The 18446-nt window shown below is 38.1% G+C and overlaps 1 protein-coding gene across 3 annotated transcripts in view; it reads left to right on the forward strand.

The window, feature by feature from the left end:
- PTPRO (protein tyrosine phosphatase receptor type O) overlaps positions 1 to 18446 on the forward strand; it is a 241447-nt gene that overhangs the window by 154550 nt on the left and 68451 nt on the right. For all 3 annotated transcript variants that reach the window (XM_038576903.1, XM_038576902.1, XM_038576904.1), the window contains exons 6-11: positions 745 to 906; positions 4806 to 5002; positions 11640 to 11760; positions 12113 to 12306; positions 13250 to 13361; positions 17551 to 17702. In XM_038576903.1, the coding sequence (XP_038432831.1) occupies positions 745 to 906; positions 4806 to 5002; positions 11640 to 11760; positions 12113 to 12306; positions 13250 to 13361; positions 17551 to 17702 (938 nt within the window). The remainder of the gene's footprint in view (positions 1 to 744; positions 907 to 4805; positions 5003 to 11639; positions 11761 to 12112; positions 12307 to 13249; positions 13362 to 17550; positions 17703 to 18446) is intronic.

Raw genomic sequence — 18446 nt, forward strand, 5'->3', positions numbered from 1 at the left:
TTCTGTTCCACAATATATTCTGTGGGAAATAGGTTCCTGTAACTCACAATTTTTTTTAATGAGTATTTCCATGAAGGTTCAATCATGCTTTTATCTGACTGCAGTGTGTTCTGTTGAAGGCTATCGTAGTCACCAACCCCTGAGAACAACTTCAAATGAAGTAATAAGCAGCAGGGGATGGACTTTGAAGCATGTAAAAACCATTTTTACTTTTAGAAAGTAAAATCTGGTAGAAGACAGATGAACAAGTATTACTAGTGTCAGAAAACCTACTCAGAAGAATTTCCAATAAGAAATAATTCAATTCATTCTAAGGCATTTCTGGATATTTAATACTACCACAAAGAACTGATAAGATACTTAATGCTGGTTATTTTTTTTATTCCTTATATTCAGATGAGAAAGTCAACTATCGTAATCTTCTCCTGAGAGTCTCCTTCTGTTCTGTGCATATAATGTTGTTGGGTGACATTAGATAAGAATATGCAGTATATACTCATCTCTAAGTTTTATTGATTTGGATGCCATATTTTAATTTGGTTATTTAAAAGTATCCTGAAAAACAATTTGAATACTCGGTCATGTTTCTTTTCTAGTATCTTTGATGAAGATGTATAATTGAACTTGACAAAAAGGAAACAGTATAAAAAAATACTTATTTTTTAAATTAATTGACTTGTCCACATTCAAGGCCCTTTTAGGTTTCAATTCATATATATTCTCCTTTTTTTATATATGATTCAGAAAACTTTACTGAATATTTGACAGTGGATGAAGAAGCACATGAATTTGTTGCGGAACTGAAGGAGCCTGGGAAATATAAGTTATCCGTGACAACCTTTAGTTCCGCAGGATCTTGTGACACTCGGAAAAGTCAGTCAGCAAAATCGCTCAGTTTTTATATCAGTAAGTACCAAAGAGACTATTTTGCACTTACAGGGGAGCTAGGACAATGGAACTGGGGAGATTAATGATGCTCGGGCATCAATTATTCATCAAACCTCAGAGACCCTGAGAAATTGTCAAGGTCGGAAGAGGCCCAGATCCATGAGATTTTGACAGCAGAGGAAATATATGTATGTTTAATAGTAGCAAACCTACCCAGAGATTTAACTTACGCATTTTTTTATTATTGTGATAATTGAACATTTATTAAGCTGACCTTCCACACTAGTCAGAACAAACTCTCCAAGAACATGGACACACTGTTTAGGAAATATGACTTTTGTTTGAGGACTTATAGAAAATTGATGTTGTTGGACTGTGGGGAAAGTCTCATTAGAATATTGAGCTGAGATAATTCAAAAGAAAAACAGATTTAAGTGTAGTAAGACCTAGGTCGTCACCATAAATTTGGCATCAGAAAACAAGGCTAGAGCATCCTAAAAGCTCCACTGTCAAGTCTTAGGATGGTTTCTACTGATTCTATGAGGGGCATTAACAGAGCAAATAACTAGCCTCCCAAAACTACACAAATCATGCATATCTGTAATGGTTTCAGCTTATCTGAATATGTTCACCAGAGGTTTAGAAGCCAAACATCAGTTAGCTAGTTTATCAGCAGTTAAATATGCCTCCCATCAGCAGAAAGAAAAAAACCAGAAGGCAATGGATAAAAATGGCTCTTCAAAAAAGATTATTGCCATATACTTTATCACCTTCTCCAAAGGCAATATACCACCTTTCACCAAACAATTCTCAAAAGGGTAGGTGGGAGAATGAGAAGGGGGACAGAGGGAAGAGATCAGTTTATTTAACAACTGAAAAATGTTCAAAGCGTTCTATGTAGCATTTCTACTTAAGAACCTAAAAATATCACTACTGGTAAGAGGCCTAAAGATCCATTAGATATACAGAAAGAATAGTCATGATTGCTTGCATGTCTTTTGGTTATAGAAGATCTCTGATGTGAGGTCACTAGAGAATGAGAAAAAGTTTAGTATTTGGTTTTTCCCATTAAGTTTTTTTTTTAAGATTTTATTTATTTATTCATGAGAGACACAGAGAGAGAGATTGAGAGAGAGAGAGAGAAGCAGAGACACAGGCACAGGGAGAAGCAGGCTTCCCACAAGGAGCCCGATATGGGACTCGATCCCGGATTCCGGGATCACACCCTGAGCTGAAGGCGGATGCTCAACCGCTGAGCCACCCAGGTGTCCCTCCCATGAAGCATAAAGTGTTTTATTAACAAAAAGATTTCCCTGTCAGTAGAGATCCACCACAAGTGTCAACAGCTCTTGGCAAAGCTCCTTCAGCTATTCTGGCCATGCTGGCCCTTCCCTTCTCTGAATTTCTACTGAGTTTCATAGGGAACAACACAAAATACAGAGCTTATTTGTGTATAATAGTTTTCTAGATTTGTTTTATTTGTGTATGTCTTGCCTCTTATACCAAATTATAGAGTCTTAGCCTAGGGCCCATATTTATACTATTTTATTAATTCTGTTGTACATTTACCAGATATTCACTGAACTACTTTCATGTGTTGGGCACTCTGCTCTAGAGTATCCAGATTGACTAGTACTGTTGAGAATGTTGTAGAATTGCTCAAAAATATGATTATTTCAGAGAGATGTATATTAATATTCATCTAGAAAAGTATAGGGCACTAAAAATTTTATTTTATTTTCCAATAAAATGATATTTTTAGTGCTTATGATATTCCCCTCTGCAGTAATGAATTATTCAAGTGTACTGTATATACACCTTTAGTTTAAAATGGGATATTATAGATATAAATACTACATTCAACTGAGTAAGCCCCCTCAACATAGTGCGGACTCATGCCAGCTAATTATATTAGCAGCCCATTTTCCTGACCAAACTGTTCCAGTGTTAAGCTATGACATTAATATTTATTAAATTACATCAACATTTATGTTTGTCTTGTTGCATTATGACTTGTATTTACGCAGTTTTGAAGGCTATCCTCAGAGATGCAAAGGAAGATAAACATTTACCTTAGCCTCCCAACAGCCTTATATTTCAGTTATCCACATGTTTCAGGTGGGAAAAAAAAACTGAGTCACAGAAAGTTTAGTGACTTTCCCAAGTGTCCAAATGAGGACTAGAGCCTAGGAGTATTTGACAGCAAAGTCCATTTCCATGTAGCCTGCAGCGACCCATTATCTTGGCTTGATTAGCAGGTTAGTCCTAAAGTAAAAAGTCCTAACATAAAAAAAAAAAAAAAAAAAAAAAAAATTGAAGGAGAGAATTCATTTTGCTTCCTCCAACCATGGCTCACTGTGGCCCTAGGACCCCAGGAATCTTCCTCACAATGATGATGATACCTCAAATTTACATAATTCTCTAACACATGTGATCTCATTTGATGCCAGTGATAGATGGCATCCTGATAAATTGTCACAAAACTTTGATCCAGGAGACCAGAAGTCTGGGTTGGGCCCCAAGCACTTACTAGCTCTGTGACATTGGACAGGTCATACACATCTCTGGGCCTCAGTGTTCTCATCAGTTAAATGAAGTATTGGATATCTCAGGTGTTCAATTCTAACATTCTATGATTTAATCCATCTGGCCGATACATTGGCAGAGTCAAAGAAGTTAAATCATTTCCCCAAGGTTACATCACTAATAATGAGCAAAGTCGAGTTTTGGTCACCTTTCCTGTCTCCAAACCAGAATTTTTCCCAGGTTCCTAGTGTCCCCAGAGGTTTCATGCAGGGGTTGAGAGCATGGATTCTGGAACCAGCCTTCCTGTGGGTGAATCCCAGCTCTACTTACCCTATCTCTGCCCCAGCGCCCTCATCTGAAACTGGGATTAATACTCATACTTATCTCATGGGTCTGTTATGAAAGTTAAAGGATTAAGTATGGAAACATAGGTAAGCCTAAAACAAAGCCTACGACATGCTGAATGCTCTGTCTCTTTGCCATCATTATTATTATCGTTTTTTTATTGTCATGATCTCCCTGGCCCCATTTGCTGTGAGCCTGAGATGGCTGTCCCCAGCAGAAACACTTGCTCTTTCTCCCCTCCTGGGGTTCCAGCCCAGGAATACAGCTCCCTCTTAAGACACTGAGAAGCATATCCTCAGTAAATAAAGGAAGGTTGCACATGTGCATTTCAACAAGGAACTTCTGTAGATAATAACCACCTCACCCCTTCTCGATCCTTCCTATGTGTCAGGCACTGGGCTAATAACCACTTGAGCAACTTAAGAGAACAAAGCTAACAGTGGGCACTTCTGTGGAGACACTTTATAATGAGGAACCCACCACGACCCTCAAATTATCACCCGGATCTCAGGCAGCTTCTGTAATTGAGTCGGCCTGCTGCCTATTTCTTCGCTAATATGATCGCACCCCACCTCTTTGATCCTGCTGTTACCAAATTTAAAATCTTTTCACACGAAGGCAGTAGAGGCTAATTTGAATCTCAAAGTAATTATTTCTAGAGATGGAAGATCCTAACGGCAAAGGAATTATAAACACTGATGCAATGCCCCCCCTTCCACACCCACGCTTCTTGAAAAGAGAAGTAAATTTTCTCTGGTGGAGAATTTACCAGGCTAACCTCCAAGGCACAGGACAGCTCAAGTGGAGCTTCTGTCTGTCTGTCTGTCTGTCTGTCCATAGAATGTTCCTGTTGCTGCTGCCACCACTGGCATTAGATCCAAGGGTGAGGCCAGCTGGCAGTGGCCAGAGAGCCATCCCGGCCCAGCTGCCAGTCTTGCTTTGATCTGTGTAAGGGCAAAAAGGAAAACAACCTGAGTTTTGAAACTAGACTCTGTGATCTCCATCAGCTCAGCACGAAACCTTGTGCTCTTATTTGAAATGCCCAGGCCCTTTGGGAGAGTGGATCGAAGAGCTGACCGAGAAGCCCCAGCATGTGAGCGTCCACGTTTTAAGCTCAACCACCGCTTTGATGTCCTGGACGTCTTCCCAAGAGAACTACAACGGCACCATCGTGTCTGTGGTGTCACTCACCTGCCAGAAACAGAAGGAGAGCCAGAGGCTAGAAAAGCAGTACTGCACTCAGGTAAAGGCGCAGGGGAAAAAAAATAAAAACAAAAAGCAAAACAGGCCGAGGGGCGTGCTCACCCCTGCAGCCCAGGAGACCATGGCAAGAGGGGGTGCCGGGGTCTCCCTGCGTGCTTTGTGAGTGGGAAATGAGTGTGCATGGTGCTCCGGTTGCAGTCCTCTTCCCTCTCCCTCTAAGGACTACCCGCTTCCTTTTATTTTCACGCCTCGTTCAAGACACCTACAATGTGCCAGGTACTCAGATAGATGTTGGGGATCTAGGTGATTTTTTTTTTCTTTCTTTCCTTTTTTTTTTTTTTTTTTGATCTAGGTGATTTCTGTGTCTGCCTCTTGCAGAGTTTGTAACCTAGTGAGAACAATGCGTGAGGGATCATACAGTCACTGCTGAGCATAAAATAAGGCCTAGGCTAAAAGGAAATGATTGAGAGGCTCTAGGAGTTCATGGAAAGAAAGAGCTGGGGAGGAGTAAATATGGAATTGGGGCAAGAAGATTTGGAAACTGGCCAGGAAAACTTTTCCCAGGGTAGGAGACAACCAAGCAGAAGGTTCTGGGGGAAGTTTTGTTGGCTGGTTGGTTGGTTTTATTCTTTTCCATCCTTTTTCTTGTTACTTGAATTATAAATAGGGTCATTCATGTGCACTGAAAAAATAATTCAAAAATTAAAAGTACTAAGGTAAGAAACTCCCTTTTCACTAATCACAGCTGAGAGGAGCTTTGAAGGATAAATAGGAGTTAGGTGAGCATGAGGGAGCCTGAGGGGCAAGGGAAAACGGGGTGCAAGTCAGCAGTTCTAGGAATGGCTACTAGGATGAGTTTCCATGCCCAGCCGCCAGTCCTGAGCAGAAACCCTGCCACATGCCCCCGGGGCAGACCTTGCTTCCCATCACCCCGAGTATCCACGGGGAGCCTGGAGCTCAGCCCTACTTTCCTAAAACCTTGTTTTATTTTTTTCCTAAGATCAAATTCACTGATTCCCGGTGTCTTAAGGATACAATATTTACTTCCCTAAAGGCAAAAAAAAAAAAAAAAAAGAAATTATCAACTCGTGTGTCATGTACTGGAAATATAATACTCAAAAACGTTTGGCACATGAAAGCTTTTTGGAACGTTTCCATTTATCCCAGGAAAGTTAGGCAGTTAGTGAAACTCAAAGAATGAGGAACTTTGAGTTGATAAGATGAACTCAGGAGTCATGGCCTTTGGAGTGCTAGAAGGGCTTAGGAGTGTTGAGATAAGCCCTTTCTTGAAGATGAAGCTACCCCTTGACTTGAATTAAATTAAGGAGTAAATATGCTAAACCGATTAACTTGTAATCACGACTCACTATGCAGCTTAGTAGATTCCTTTCCTGAGGAGAGGAAAGATGGCTGACCTGTCACATTGGTAGAAAAATGGGTTTCTCTTATAGAACATGACACAGAACTTGACCGCTCCAAAGTACATTTCTTCGCCCCTCATCTAATGCACAAATTACATATCTTTTGCACAGAAGCCAGAGGCTAACGGTATTGATAGAGATTGTAAATTATAAATGAGACAGGAAAGACCAGTCTCAGTGCACTTTGACAATGCCTTCTTGAGATGCAAACATGAAACTGTTCAGGATTATAGGCAAAGAAGCCAATATTTAAAATGGAGGGTGGGATCTAGAACCCAGTGTGAGGTGTTATCTCAGTTACAAGAACGTTTTGAAGATTGTGTTATTACACCAACACTATCCATTGCCCTACTACTACTACTACTACCACACACACACACACACACACACACACACACACACATACATTTTTAGATGAGGAAACATCCATTCAGAAAATCTCAAAAACGAGTGACTGGGTGGCACAGTTGGTTAAGTGTCTGACTCTTGGTTTCAGCTCAGGTCATTATTTTAAGGTCATGAAAACGAACCCCTCATCGGGCTCAGCATGGAGTCAGCTTGAGATCCTCTCCCTCTGCCCCTCCGCCTGGCTTGCGCTCTCTCTCTCTCAAATTAATTAATTAATTAATTAGAAAAAAAGTCTCAAAAACTGGCCTGCAGTCATGTGGCCATTAATCAAAAGAGCCCAGAAAATATTATCCCAGTATTTGGTCTGATTTGGGCTTATTTCTCAAAGCAACTTTATCCAAAAGGAAAAAATAATAGTATTTCTTTAATTCTGTATTCAATGGTACTGTGATTACATTAAAATTCAAAATGCAGCTCAAAATTAAGAGTGATTCTAAAGCCAGACACATGCAGTAGTATTCACCCCCTTATTCATGATTTCACTTTCCATGGATACAGTGTCCCATGCTCACCTGTGGGCCAGAAACAGACGATCCTCCACCAACATATAGTCAGAAGGTCAATAGTAGCCTAGCAAGGGGTCACAAAGTCTATTTCATTCACCCCAATTCATCTCATCATGTAGACATTTTATCATCTCACAACATCATAAGAAAGGTGAATACAGTACAATGAGATATTTTGAGAGAGAGAGACTACATTTACATAACTTTTATGATAGCATATGGTTGTAATCCTTTTTATTATTGGTTATTGTTAATCTCTTACTAGGCCTAATTTATAAATTAAACTTTACAGCAAGTATATGTGTATGTATAGGAAAGAGCATAATACGTATAGGGTTCAGTACTACCCATGGTTTCAGACATCCATTGGGGGGAGTCTCAGAACAACATATCCCTTGCAGATAAGGGGATACTATAGTATTAACGGATAATATAATGTTTTACTATTTTATACTTTCACTTGCCCTACTTTGCTTCTACCAGTGACTATAACACAGGATCGTTGCTTTATACATTAGATACATCATCCATGAGACTCCCTGCTAGTGCTTCTACTCTTCCTTACACCACCACTGATTTCTATGTGCTAGGTGGGTCCTGCATAAGATCCTAGAAATAAAACAGATTTGACTTGAACCTTAAGTTTGTGAAGCTTCGAGTCTGACCTTCCAAGTAGGTACATTGTACCCATTAATTTGAATTTTTCCTCATCATGTATATGCTCTTCACATCTGGTTGTTGTTTTGGGTATGAGTTTGCATGCCAATGTTCATAGAAAAAGGCGTTTTGTGATGTATGCCTCCTAACAACCATTTCAGTGCTCTTCATTAATAAATATATGTTGAACATAAAGTCTGTGCTCTATAAGTGTTATATACATAGAGGATGCGGTCAATTCTTCAAAGTAAATGTGCTTTCAGTACTTTCTCCAAAGTCTCACACACAATCATAAATTTCAGGATTAAAAAACATCATATATGAATGTATATTTATTTTCACATGTGATCTGCCTTGGTCCCCAAGTGTTTTCTGACAATGTACATACCCAGTTATTTAAGTCTGTCATGTATTTCCTATGCTCTCTAAGACATCTTTCCTACTATTTCTTTAGCTGGGGAGGAACAGGACTGGTGCCTCATCAGAGGGGTGTTGGGTTGAACTAAATTCTCTGGAATGGCGATGGAGCCAGTTGGGAATGAGAGAGAGGAAACAGTGGAATACAAAGGAGGGATGAAAATTGGGGGAGAAGGTGTGGAATGATTCTCCTCTGGAGAATAAAATATGTGTTATTTAGGAGGGAGAATTCAGGGGCATTTCTCCTGCCTGCCTTCAGTCTACCTACCCAAAGGTGATCCAGGATAAATACTAGGGTATGGAGGGATGGAAGCTCAGATACAGACTGGTGGTTCAGTAAATATTCAAAAACAAGATGGCAGGAAGGAATTAGGGTTTATTATTTGTTACCAAGGTAATTTTTAAAAATAGTGTGATGTACATACACATAGTTGCTTCTTTATGAAAAAAAAAATAGGGGTGCTGGGTGGCCTTAGTCAGCATCTGACTTCAGCTGAGGTCTTAATCTCAAGGTCCTGGGGTTGAATACTCTATGGAGCCTGCTAGGAGCCCCACCTTTAGCTCCTCCTCAAGCCCTAGGTCAAGACAATCGCTCTGTATTCAGTGGGGAGTCTGCTTGTCCCTCTCCCTCTGCCCCTCTCCCCCCTCATGCTCTCTCTCTTTCTCTCTCAAATAAATTAATAAAATCATCTTAAAAAGAAGTATAATGTCCCTAGGATGAATTTATTAAGATGGCATGTTTTATGTATCAAGGTGTAATTGATGTATAACATTATATTAGTTTCAGGTGTATAACAAAATGATTCAATAGTTGCATGCACTGGGAAATGATCATCACAATAAACCTAGTTGCCATCCATCACTGTACAATGTTACAAATTTTTTTTCTAATGATGAGAATTTTTAAGATTTATTCTCTTAGCAATTTTCAAATATGCAACTCAATATTACTGACTGCAGTCACCATACCGTAGGTTACATTGCTATGACTTATTTATTTTATAAGTGTAACTTTGTACCTCTTGACCCTTATCATCCACCTCCCACTCCCCTCCCCTCTGGCAACCACCATTCTGTTCACTGTACCTAAGAGTTTTATTTTGTTTTGTTTGCTCATTTGATTTGCTCTTTTTGTTTCCACACAGTGAAATCATACAATATTTGTCTTTCTCCAACTGATTTCACTAGCATGATATCCTCAGGGTATTAAACATGATGGTATATTTAAGTGGCTACAATATCATGTAGTCATTTGAATAATCAGAATCAACCACTTGCTTAAAATATTATCAAACCAAAGAAACTTTACCACCCTGAAGCAGTCTACACTTTTTTTTTGTCCTGCTATGCTAAACATTCTAAATGAGTGATTAATGAGCTATGTTAGCATTGAGAGGTATGCCTGCCTAGATGTCTATGATATGCTGTTAAGTTTTAAAGAAAAGTTTGGAGCAAGTTAATAATTAACACCTATATGGGTCAATATAGTGTTATTTATGTATATATGTATTGAGAAGGGTCTGAAGATTGCCTACCAAAATGTTGGAAATGAGGGGAGGAAGACCGAAAAATTGCCAGTTTACTTCATTTGCTCTTCTACTGTGCAAATAATTTCCACAATGAACATTACTAGTTTTATCATTTAAAAATTTATTTTAAAGAAGTAAGACAGCATTACTTAGTTTTGTGCAACATACACGTCTTGTTTATGGTTTGTCTCTTTGAGAAAAGCTCTATCAGATATCTAGTTGGCTAACTCTGCCTAGATGACTTCCAGCAGAATTCACATTTGAAAACATGGGTAAAAAATTCTTATAGGAGTATAAATAGGAAAGAAAGGAGGGAAATGCTAATGTATTCATTCAACTTAATTTTATTTTGCTTAAGTTATTGGAAAAGAAATTATGATATGCTTGTCTCCTTACTTAACTTTTAGAGCAAGTTCTACCAATTCAAATTATACAATTTTTATTGTGTAGAATCAGTTTCCAGTATCAGAAGGTTTTAAAATTCATATCATATCAATTCTGTTTATTCTTAAAATCATCATGAAGCTGAATTAAAAAAAAAAAACCTTATAGCATAGGTAAGCTGTCAACGATACTGTTCTTCATTGATTTATGCTCCTTTCCACAGCAAATTTTATGTTATGTACCCTAGAAGCCAAAAAAAATTGCTGAGCAATGAGTTACCTCTATTGGTACTCCTAGTTTAAGCATCCTCTGGGAGGTATATATCATAGTATTATCTATAGTTTATCAATCAGGAAACCAAGGTAAGAATTGTAAATAAATTATAAATAAACTTTCATGCTTACAAAAGAGTAGAGGCAGGATTTGATTTCAGGCAGTCTGAATAGAGAGAGAGCCTGTGTTCTTCCTACTAAGCAAGACTTTCTTAAATATTAGAGGTACTAAAGGTCAAAGTCACACACTTCTTGACCTGTAAGCTGAAGTATCAATCCTAGTGCACACCAACATTTTAAACTTTAGTAAGTACATTTCATTCATCTATCTGTTCTGTCTTTCTCTATATTGTATTTGTTACCAAAAAAAGGTTTTTTTTTTTCTTTAAAAGAACAGCAAAAGAGAGCTCATCTAAAGGAGAAATATTTTCTTCAACATTATTTTATAGGGTCACAATAGCCTTGAGAAGCACTTATCAATGTACCTCCGTGCTGAGTCCCCTGACTTGCCCGGAACAGGCGTTAGAGGTCACAATACTAGGCTTCCAGTCCCGGCGCTGAATCTAAATATGTGACCTTGGCCATTTCCTGGCTTTACTTTCTTGATCTATTAAATGAGAGATTTGGAGCAGATAATCTCTGAGGTCATTTCCATCTCTATAATTAGATATTATATGCTTCTAAGTGACGAGAGACTAAAGACATTCCTGCACTGATCTTTGTATGTTTTTTAGCTGACACCACAGTTTAGGATGTCAGACTCCCCTTATGGTATTGCTGATTTGATTATGGTTAGAGGCTGATGTGTCTCTAGTGTACATAGTTGAAATTGACATTGATGGGTATAAAGCAGTTCGCGGGGCTTATTAAATCCAGCCATAGAATTTGAATGTTCTGGGTTCCCCTCAGTGTTCACATAAACTATAAATCATCCTAATTTTGAAATCTGACCTTCCCCAGAACAAGCAAAGGCTTCTGGATTTCAAAGGCATCCACAAAGAGTCCCTGAATATGATATCAGCCTTTGTGTCACGTTATGAAAGCCCAGCTCTATATAAATCTTATCGGATGTTTGGTTTAAAGGTGAACTCAAGCAAATCTATTATTGAAAATCTGGTTCCCGGTGCCCAGTACCAGGTCGTGATGTACCTAAGAAAAGGCCCTTTGATTGGACCACCTTCAGATCCTGTGACATTTGCTATTGGTAAGTTGCCAGCCTCAAGAATAACTATCAGAGTACTGGGTTTTTTGTTGTTGTTGTTTGTTTGTTTGTTTGTTTTCTGGCGTGGGGGTGCAATGCCTACGCCCAAATCATCATCATCATAAATGGGGGGGGACCCATACTCACCCAATATTCTACATTCAGAGTAATAAATGACTATAGTTGTATACCTGGGGAATATCATTAGCATCAATGACTCAGGAAAAATATGATTTATTCAATGATCATATCAGAAGAGCAAAAACACTAGTTATTAAGTTTGAAACCATTGCTAAGATATTAAATATTCCTTCTTGGCTCTCTCTTTTTTCATCCCGCCCCACTTCTTCTTAAGTTCCAACGGGGATAAAGGATTTAATGCTCTATCCCTTGGGTCCTACGGCAGTGGTTCTCAGCTGGAGCAGACCTTACTTAGGAGTGTTCAGAAAATATGTAGTTGAAATGTTTTATTTCAACCCTGCTACCATGACATCAGAGTGGACAACGTACTATGAAATCGCAGCAACTGTCTCCTTGACTGCCTCAGTGGTAAGAAGCTGTCACACTTCCCTGTGCGAACAGATGAAACTTTCCGTATCAGAAAAATTTACCTGTAAATACACGAGTGGCTTGCCACTTTCAAGAGTTTGGTGTTTTTGTTTGTTTGTTTGTTTGTTTGTTTCTTTGTTTTTTAGTCATTTTTGTTTTCTGGACTCATTTTGTTTTTGAGAGAGGTTGAGAGAGAGAGAGAAAAAAAATATGTGAAACATGTTTTCACCCCTAATTGCACACAGCCACATTTTAGGAGAGCTATCAAATGCTCATTGTTTCTCTCTGCTTCCTGAGGAGGAAAACACAAAAAATTTCCTTTAGTCATTCAATAATTAGTTGACACTGTTTAACGCTAATGATGAGTATTCTTAACATCCACGCATCTGTTAAATACCTCTAAAGTCAGGCCGTGACAGGCTCCTCTTCAGGAGAGCAAGTCAAAGATTGCTTTTTCTGGGACTGGCTTCTAAAGTGCAGTTTCCTACAGGTCACACATGAAGTACACAGCTGCCCTATACCCAGCAGACGACTCTGATCTTTGCCACCTAACAAGGACGCATGCTTAGGGTCCAAACTGGGAGAATAGAGTTGGGAGAGATCGGTTTTCTTAGAAATAGGGGGATGCATACGTACAATCACTGACAAATAAGTACTGTTTCACTGTGTAATACAGCTTAGGAAACTGCAAACGAAACCAGTATTGGAAATATTTGACTCTGTACCTGTGAACCACTTTTTAAAAATTATGTTTGTATATCATTCTATTTACACCTTACCTCAGTCCAGAAAGAATTTTTAATGAAAAAAAAATTGGGAAAGAGAAAAAGGCACAGAAACATAAATAAAAAATACTTATTATTTTCATGACCTAATAAAAATAACTCTATTCCAAAAATATGATTTTCCTCCCCTTAGTCTTTTGTCTCCTTGATCTTTTCAGAGGATAGCCAATCTGTTGCCAGCGTGGTACTACAACTTCCGAGTTACCATGGTAACATGGGGAGACCCGGAATTGAGCTGTTGTGACAGCTCCACCATCAGCTTCATAACAGGTGAGTGGTGTGCGGGAACTGCCTCCATGGGGAGAGAACACTATTTTGAGGAGTTTCTAAAGAGATACATCTCCAGAAAGTGCTAGTTGTTCACCCAGTACTGACGGAGCATCAGTTTCATGGATGGCAGTATGCTTGATTCTGAAAACTCATTATTTGTTTAAATGATAGTCTTTAAAAATTAAAATATGTTTTTAATCCTGAGTTATTGTCCTTTATTGTGTGCTCCCGTTTGGAATTGATTAGAACAGAGTTGTAGCTGACAGAGCTTTCAGCTTCACACTGAGATGAATTGATTATACCCATTCGATGATTATATTTGCTAGAGTGCCTCCATCTCCTTATTAATTAAACCATTTTTAAAGTCACAGGCTGATGGCAGTGTTGTCCATTGTGGGAGTTAAAATAGGCTTTGGAGACAGGTGGGTTTGAATCACGGATCTGCCACCTACACTGTGTAACCTGTGCATGTTAACTTTTCAGAGCCTCAATTTTTTTAAGTGTAAAATGGGTATGGTGATAGTTTCTGTTATTTTTTTCCATTTAAATACATTACTTAGGGGACACCTGAGTGGCTCAGTTGGTTAGGCAACCCACTGTTTGTTTGTTTGTTTGTTTTAAGATTTTATTTATTTATTAATGAGAGACACAGAGAAAAAGCAGAGGCATAGGTAGAGGGAGAAGCAGGTTCCCTGCGGGGAGCCTGATGCAGAACTCTGTCTCAGGACCCCAGCATCATGACCTGAGCCAAAGGCAGACATTCATCCTCTGAGCCACCCAGGTGCCGCAGCATCCCATTCTTGATTTTGGTTCAGGTCATGATCTCAGGCTTGCGAGATAGAGCCCGGAGTTGGGCTCCACTCTGGGCATGGAGCCTGCTTAAGAGTCTTTCTCTCCCTCTTCCTCTGGCCCTCTCCCCCTAAAAAAATACATTGAAATATTGGCACAAAGTTTAAGTACTTAAACAACAGTTAGTTAATTATCATACAGCAGAGATAGCAGAGGTGGTCAGAGATGACAATGAAAAGGGGAAATTCATCAGAGAAACACTAACCCTTTTGAACCTTATTTGAATGAAAATTTTTCTGGAACTTTTGGTTGGACTGCAAGGCTATACTTAGTGTTATGCTGAGAGAAGAAATGTTAGCAAAATAATGTTAACAAAATATTTTCTTCCCGGGTCATCTAGTTTTACTCTATCAAGCTTTGAAGAAAGAAAGAAAGAAAAAGGAAAGAAAGTAAAAGAAAAGAAATTAATCATGTGGAGGTGCCTGGCTGGCTCAGTTAGTAGAGCATGCAACTCTTGATCTTGGGGTTGTGAGCTCAAGCACTACAGTGGGTGTAGAGAATACTTAAAAATAAAATCTTTAAAAAAAAATTCATCATGTGAATTCTTACACTACCGATGTATGTAGTTCATCTCCTTCCTTTACAAGACCATGTCTAGAGGTCTCTGTGTTCCAGATGTTAACAATAATACTAGAATAAAAAAGTGAAAAAAGTACCAAAAAGGTAGAAAATACCAATTATGTCATTAGTACTGTATTAGCTTCTTGACTGTGTTAATAATTGTGTGTTTAATTTTAATTAAATTTTATGGAGTAAATAATTCATACAGCTTAACTTTATTGACATTGTTTCTCTGAGAACACTCTTTCTTCTCAGACAGAGCAGATGTCTTGGAAAAGCCCAGACTTTGCATCTGAACACTTCATTGAGCAGACCTGGCTCTGCAAAATTCTAGCTGTCGAGCTTTAAGCAAATCATCTCAAATGATCCTGGACTTCTTTTTTCTCATTGGCAGAATTCAAAATGCTACCTAACAACAGGCTAACAGAGCAAAAGCAAGTGTAATAGAACTCATTGCAATAAGGCAGAAAACTGCCTCAATAGGCTCTTTGCAGTGTCTCTGAGGGGAACATCAGAAATGAAAAATTAACAGGATTTGGAGTTCTGGACTCAAGTGGCTTGGGTGTGCCTTTCAAAGCTGGAAACTGACTGGGATGTGGCAAGAGGGGTGGTGGGCCTGGCAAATCTGAATAGTCATAAGGTTAATAAGTGAGCTACTTGCCTAGGTGAGCAATCTATTGTCTCCAATAAATTGATCTTTGGGAATTCCTTATCTTTGCCTGGGATAATCAACTAAGTTGTGTCAACACTAGCAGTTCACTGTCTCAGCTAAGCATATTAACACAGTCTCAAGTCTCACATCTATAAAAAGAGTACAATACTATTTCACAGGTAGTATGAAAATTAAATTATGTAACATTAATCATTATTAAAATATATATGGTAGCTGACTTTTATTTTTATACTTATTTTTAAAAACCAGTTGAAATTTTAGCCTTGCCTTGTTTTGTTTTTCTTTCCTCATTTCAAGTTTAAAGCAAACAAGGATATCATGCTTCTCTTACCTCTGCTTTTAGCTGTGAGCCTAATGCCAAATTGTGTGAAATAAAAGAATATAGGGAAAAAAAGTCTGAGTAATTGTGATTTATTAGGATCTCTAGTCCACCGTCTTTGTTAGGCAACTTTGTCTGCAAGTCAAATGCATAGTCATTATGCTAGTATACCAAATAATGTTTAATAAACAAATAGTGACATCTTGTGGCCTTTCAGCAACATGCTGGATTTTAAAGCAGCAATACGGAGTATAAAATACATGTGAGGGAAGGAGCTGTACACTTCTGGGTTTTAAATAAAAATACACCCCTGCAATTTTAAATACATTTCTTGTCCTTACTGAATTAAAACATAAGAAAATATCCTTTGAAGAATTATAAGAATAGATACATACATATAAAGAAGTACACAGAAATATAAAAGAAGCCAAAGGTATTATTCTCTTTATTAGATAATTCTGAAATATGATGTGGATTTGTGTTACTTGCTAGATACATTGCTGGTATTTCAAGGTTTTATTGTCAACCATATATATAAATACTATTATAATTTCACATGAAATACATTTTTTAAAAGATTTTATTTGAGAGACAGAGAGAGAGAGAGAGAGAGAGAGAGTGAGCACAAGCAAGGGGGAAGGTAAAGGAAGAGGGAGAAGCAGATTCCCCACTAAGTAGGGAGCCTGATGTGGGACTTGATTCCAGGACCCTGGGATCATGACCTGAGCTGAAGGCAGACCCTTAACCAACTGAGGCACCCAGGTGCCCCAAAACAGAAATGTTTTTTACTGTATATATTACAAATCTCTTCAGAGAATAATTGTTCTTGAAAGTATAGTTATGATTGCTTGTTATGAGTACCAGTAGCTTATTGGGAAAATGAATCTTCATGGTTTATAGAAATTCTCCTCCAAATATTTCAACTGGTTTTGTGCTGTCTCTCAGAATGGATCACCAGCTTGTCTTCAAAGTAACATACACATGGACTTTAAATTTCCTTGTGTATGTGTTTCCTAAAATCTTCAGAATTATTGGTTAGTTTAAAAAATAATTAAATATGCTTTCAGAGCTCATGTATTATAAAGCTTGTAATGAATTCTCCTTTCCACTAGAAATAATTTAAATTTAAATGTGTAAGAATATTTTAAAAATTAATAAACTCAGTCTTAGAATTTAACAAAGAGCCCTTCCTGTGTTCCCTTACTACTTGCTTCAGCAACATTTATTAAGAGCCCATCTTTTGCAAAGCACTGGTTAGACACGATCAATGACATTGTCTTGTTATTTTATAGAAACAATAATTATTTTCCGTCCCTCTAATTGTTGACCCTACTGTCCTTTATTTCCATAAACACCTTTGCTGCATCACAATAAAAAATTTACTTTTACAGGACCCCAAATTTTCCAGTACTGCTTGGAAAATAAGTTCAGCCATGCTTTATATTATCAATGCAACAAGCATATTCAAAGAAGTGAACATTTCGGGAATCTTGTACCTGTGAAATTGGTATAAAAGACCCAATATCCTCAGACCCAATATCCTCAGGTAGAGATGGGTCTGGCTGCCTTGTGTCTGAGCCATACAAGGTGGGGTCCCAGGAAACAAGTGTCTGCCTTTACCACCAATCTTCACTGTACTACAGAGGTCCAGGGATCTCCAGGACCATCATACAGTGTGAATTTTAATTCTCTAAATTAACTCTGCATGAGATTGGATGCTCTGATGAGAGGTACGTTAATTATTATTAGTCTCTTAAACTAAAGTCCACCTCTTTCTTTCTGTGTAGCCCCAGTTGCTCCAGAAATCACATCTGTGGAGTATTTCAACAGTCTGTTATATATCAGTTGGACATACGGTGATGACACAACTGACCTCTCCCATTCTAGAATGCTACACTGGATGGTTGTTGCAGAAGGAAAGAAGAAAATTAAAAAGAGCGTATGTTTCTTTGAATCCCAGTATTGGGCATCTGAACACTCATTTACATAAACTATTGAAAACCATTAAACAAACATTCATTGAAACATTAAACAAAAATCTAATGTCGGTTGGCACTGTTTTAGGCTCCGGTGAGAGGACAGTGAAGAAAAATTGAATTCTTCCTTTAATAGAGTTTACCTTTTAATCTTTAATAGTGAACTATAATAGTTATAACCAGTAAATTCATTTATATTTGAAGTTATGATTTGAGCTTTTTCTTCAGGATGTAAAACATTGTCAAGAAAACCACAATTAATGTTTTGATATTTTCTCTATATATCACCAATGCCTAAATATCTGGGTACATTGGGAATATTGATTTCTTTTCTTCTGCTCTATTAAACTCTTTGACTTTGCATTAGTTAGGGAACAGACTAAATTACTTAAAAAAAAAAAAAAAAAGGAAACACCAAAGATTGGGCTCATAGCAAATAGAAATTTGTTAATCTCATGCTGACACAGGTATCTCTGCTGTAAAGGTCAATCATCCAGGGGTTCAGATTCTATTTTGTTGCTTCATCTACCACTGTATAGTCTTCATTTGCATAGGTGAACCTTCAGTCAGTATGTCCATATTCTAGCCTGTGGGGAGAGGAAAGGAGAAGATGTCCACTTACAGAGTGTGGACAGAATTATAAGATGCCCTTGTGACTTCCACTCCCAATCAATTGGTCAGAGCTGGGTCAGATGGTCCCCTCTAGC

This window comes from Canis lupus, chromosome 27 (assembly GCF_011100685.1).
Source record: "Canis lupus familiaris isolate Mischka breed German Shepherd chromosome 27, alternate assembly UU_Cfam_GSD_1.0, whole genome shotgun sequence".
Classification (NCBI taxonomy): domain Eukaryota; kingdom Metazoa; phylum Chordata; class Mammalia; order Carnivora; family Canidae; genus Canis; species Canis lupus.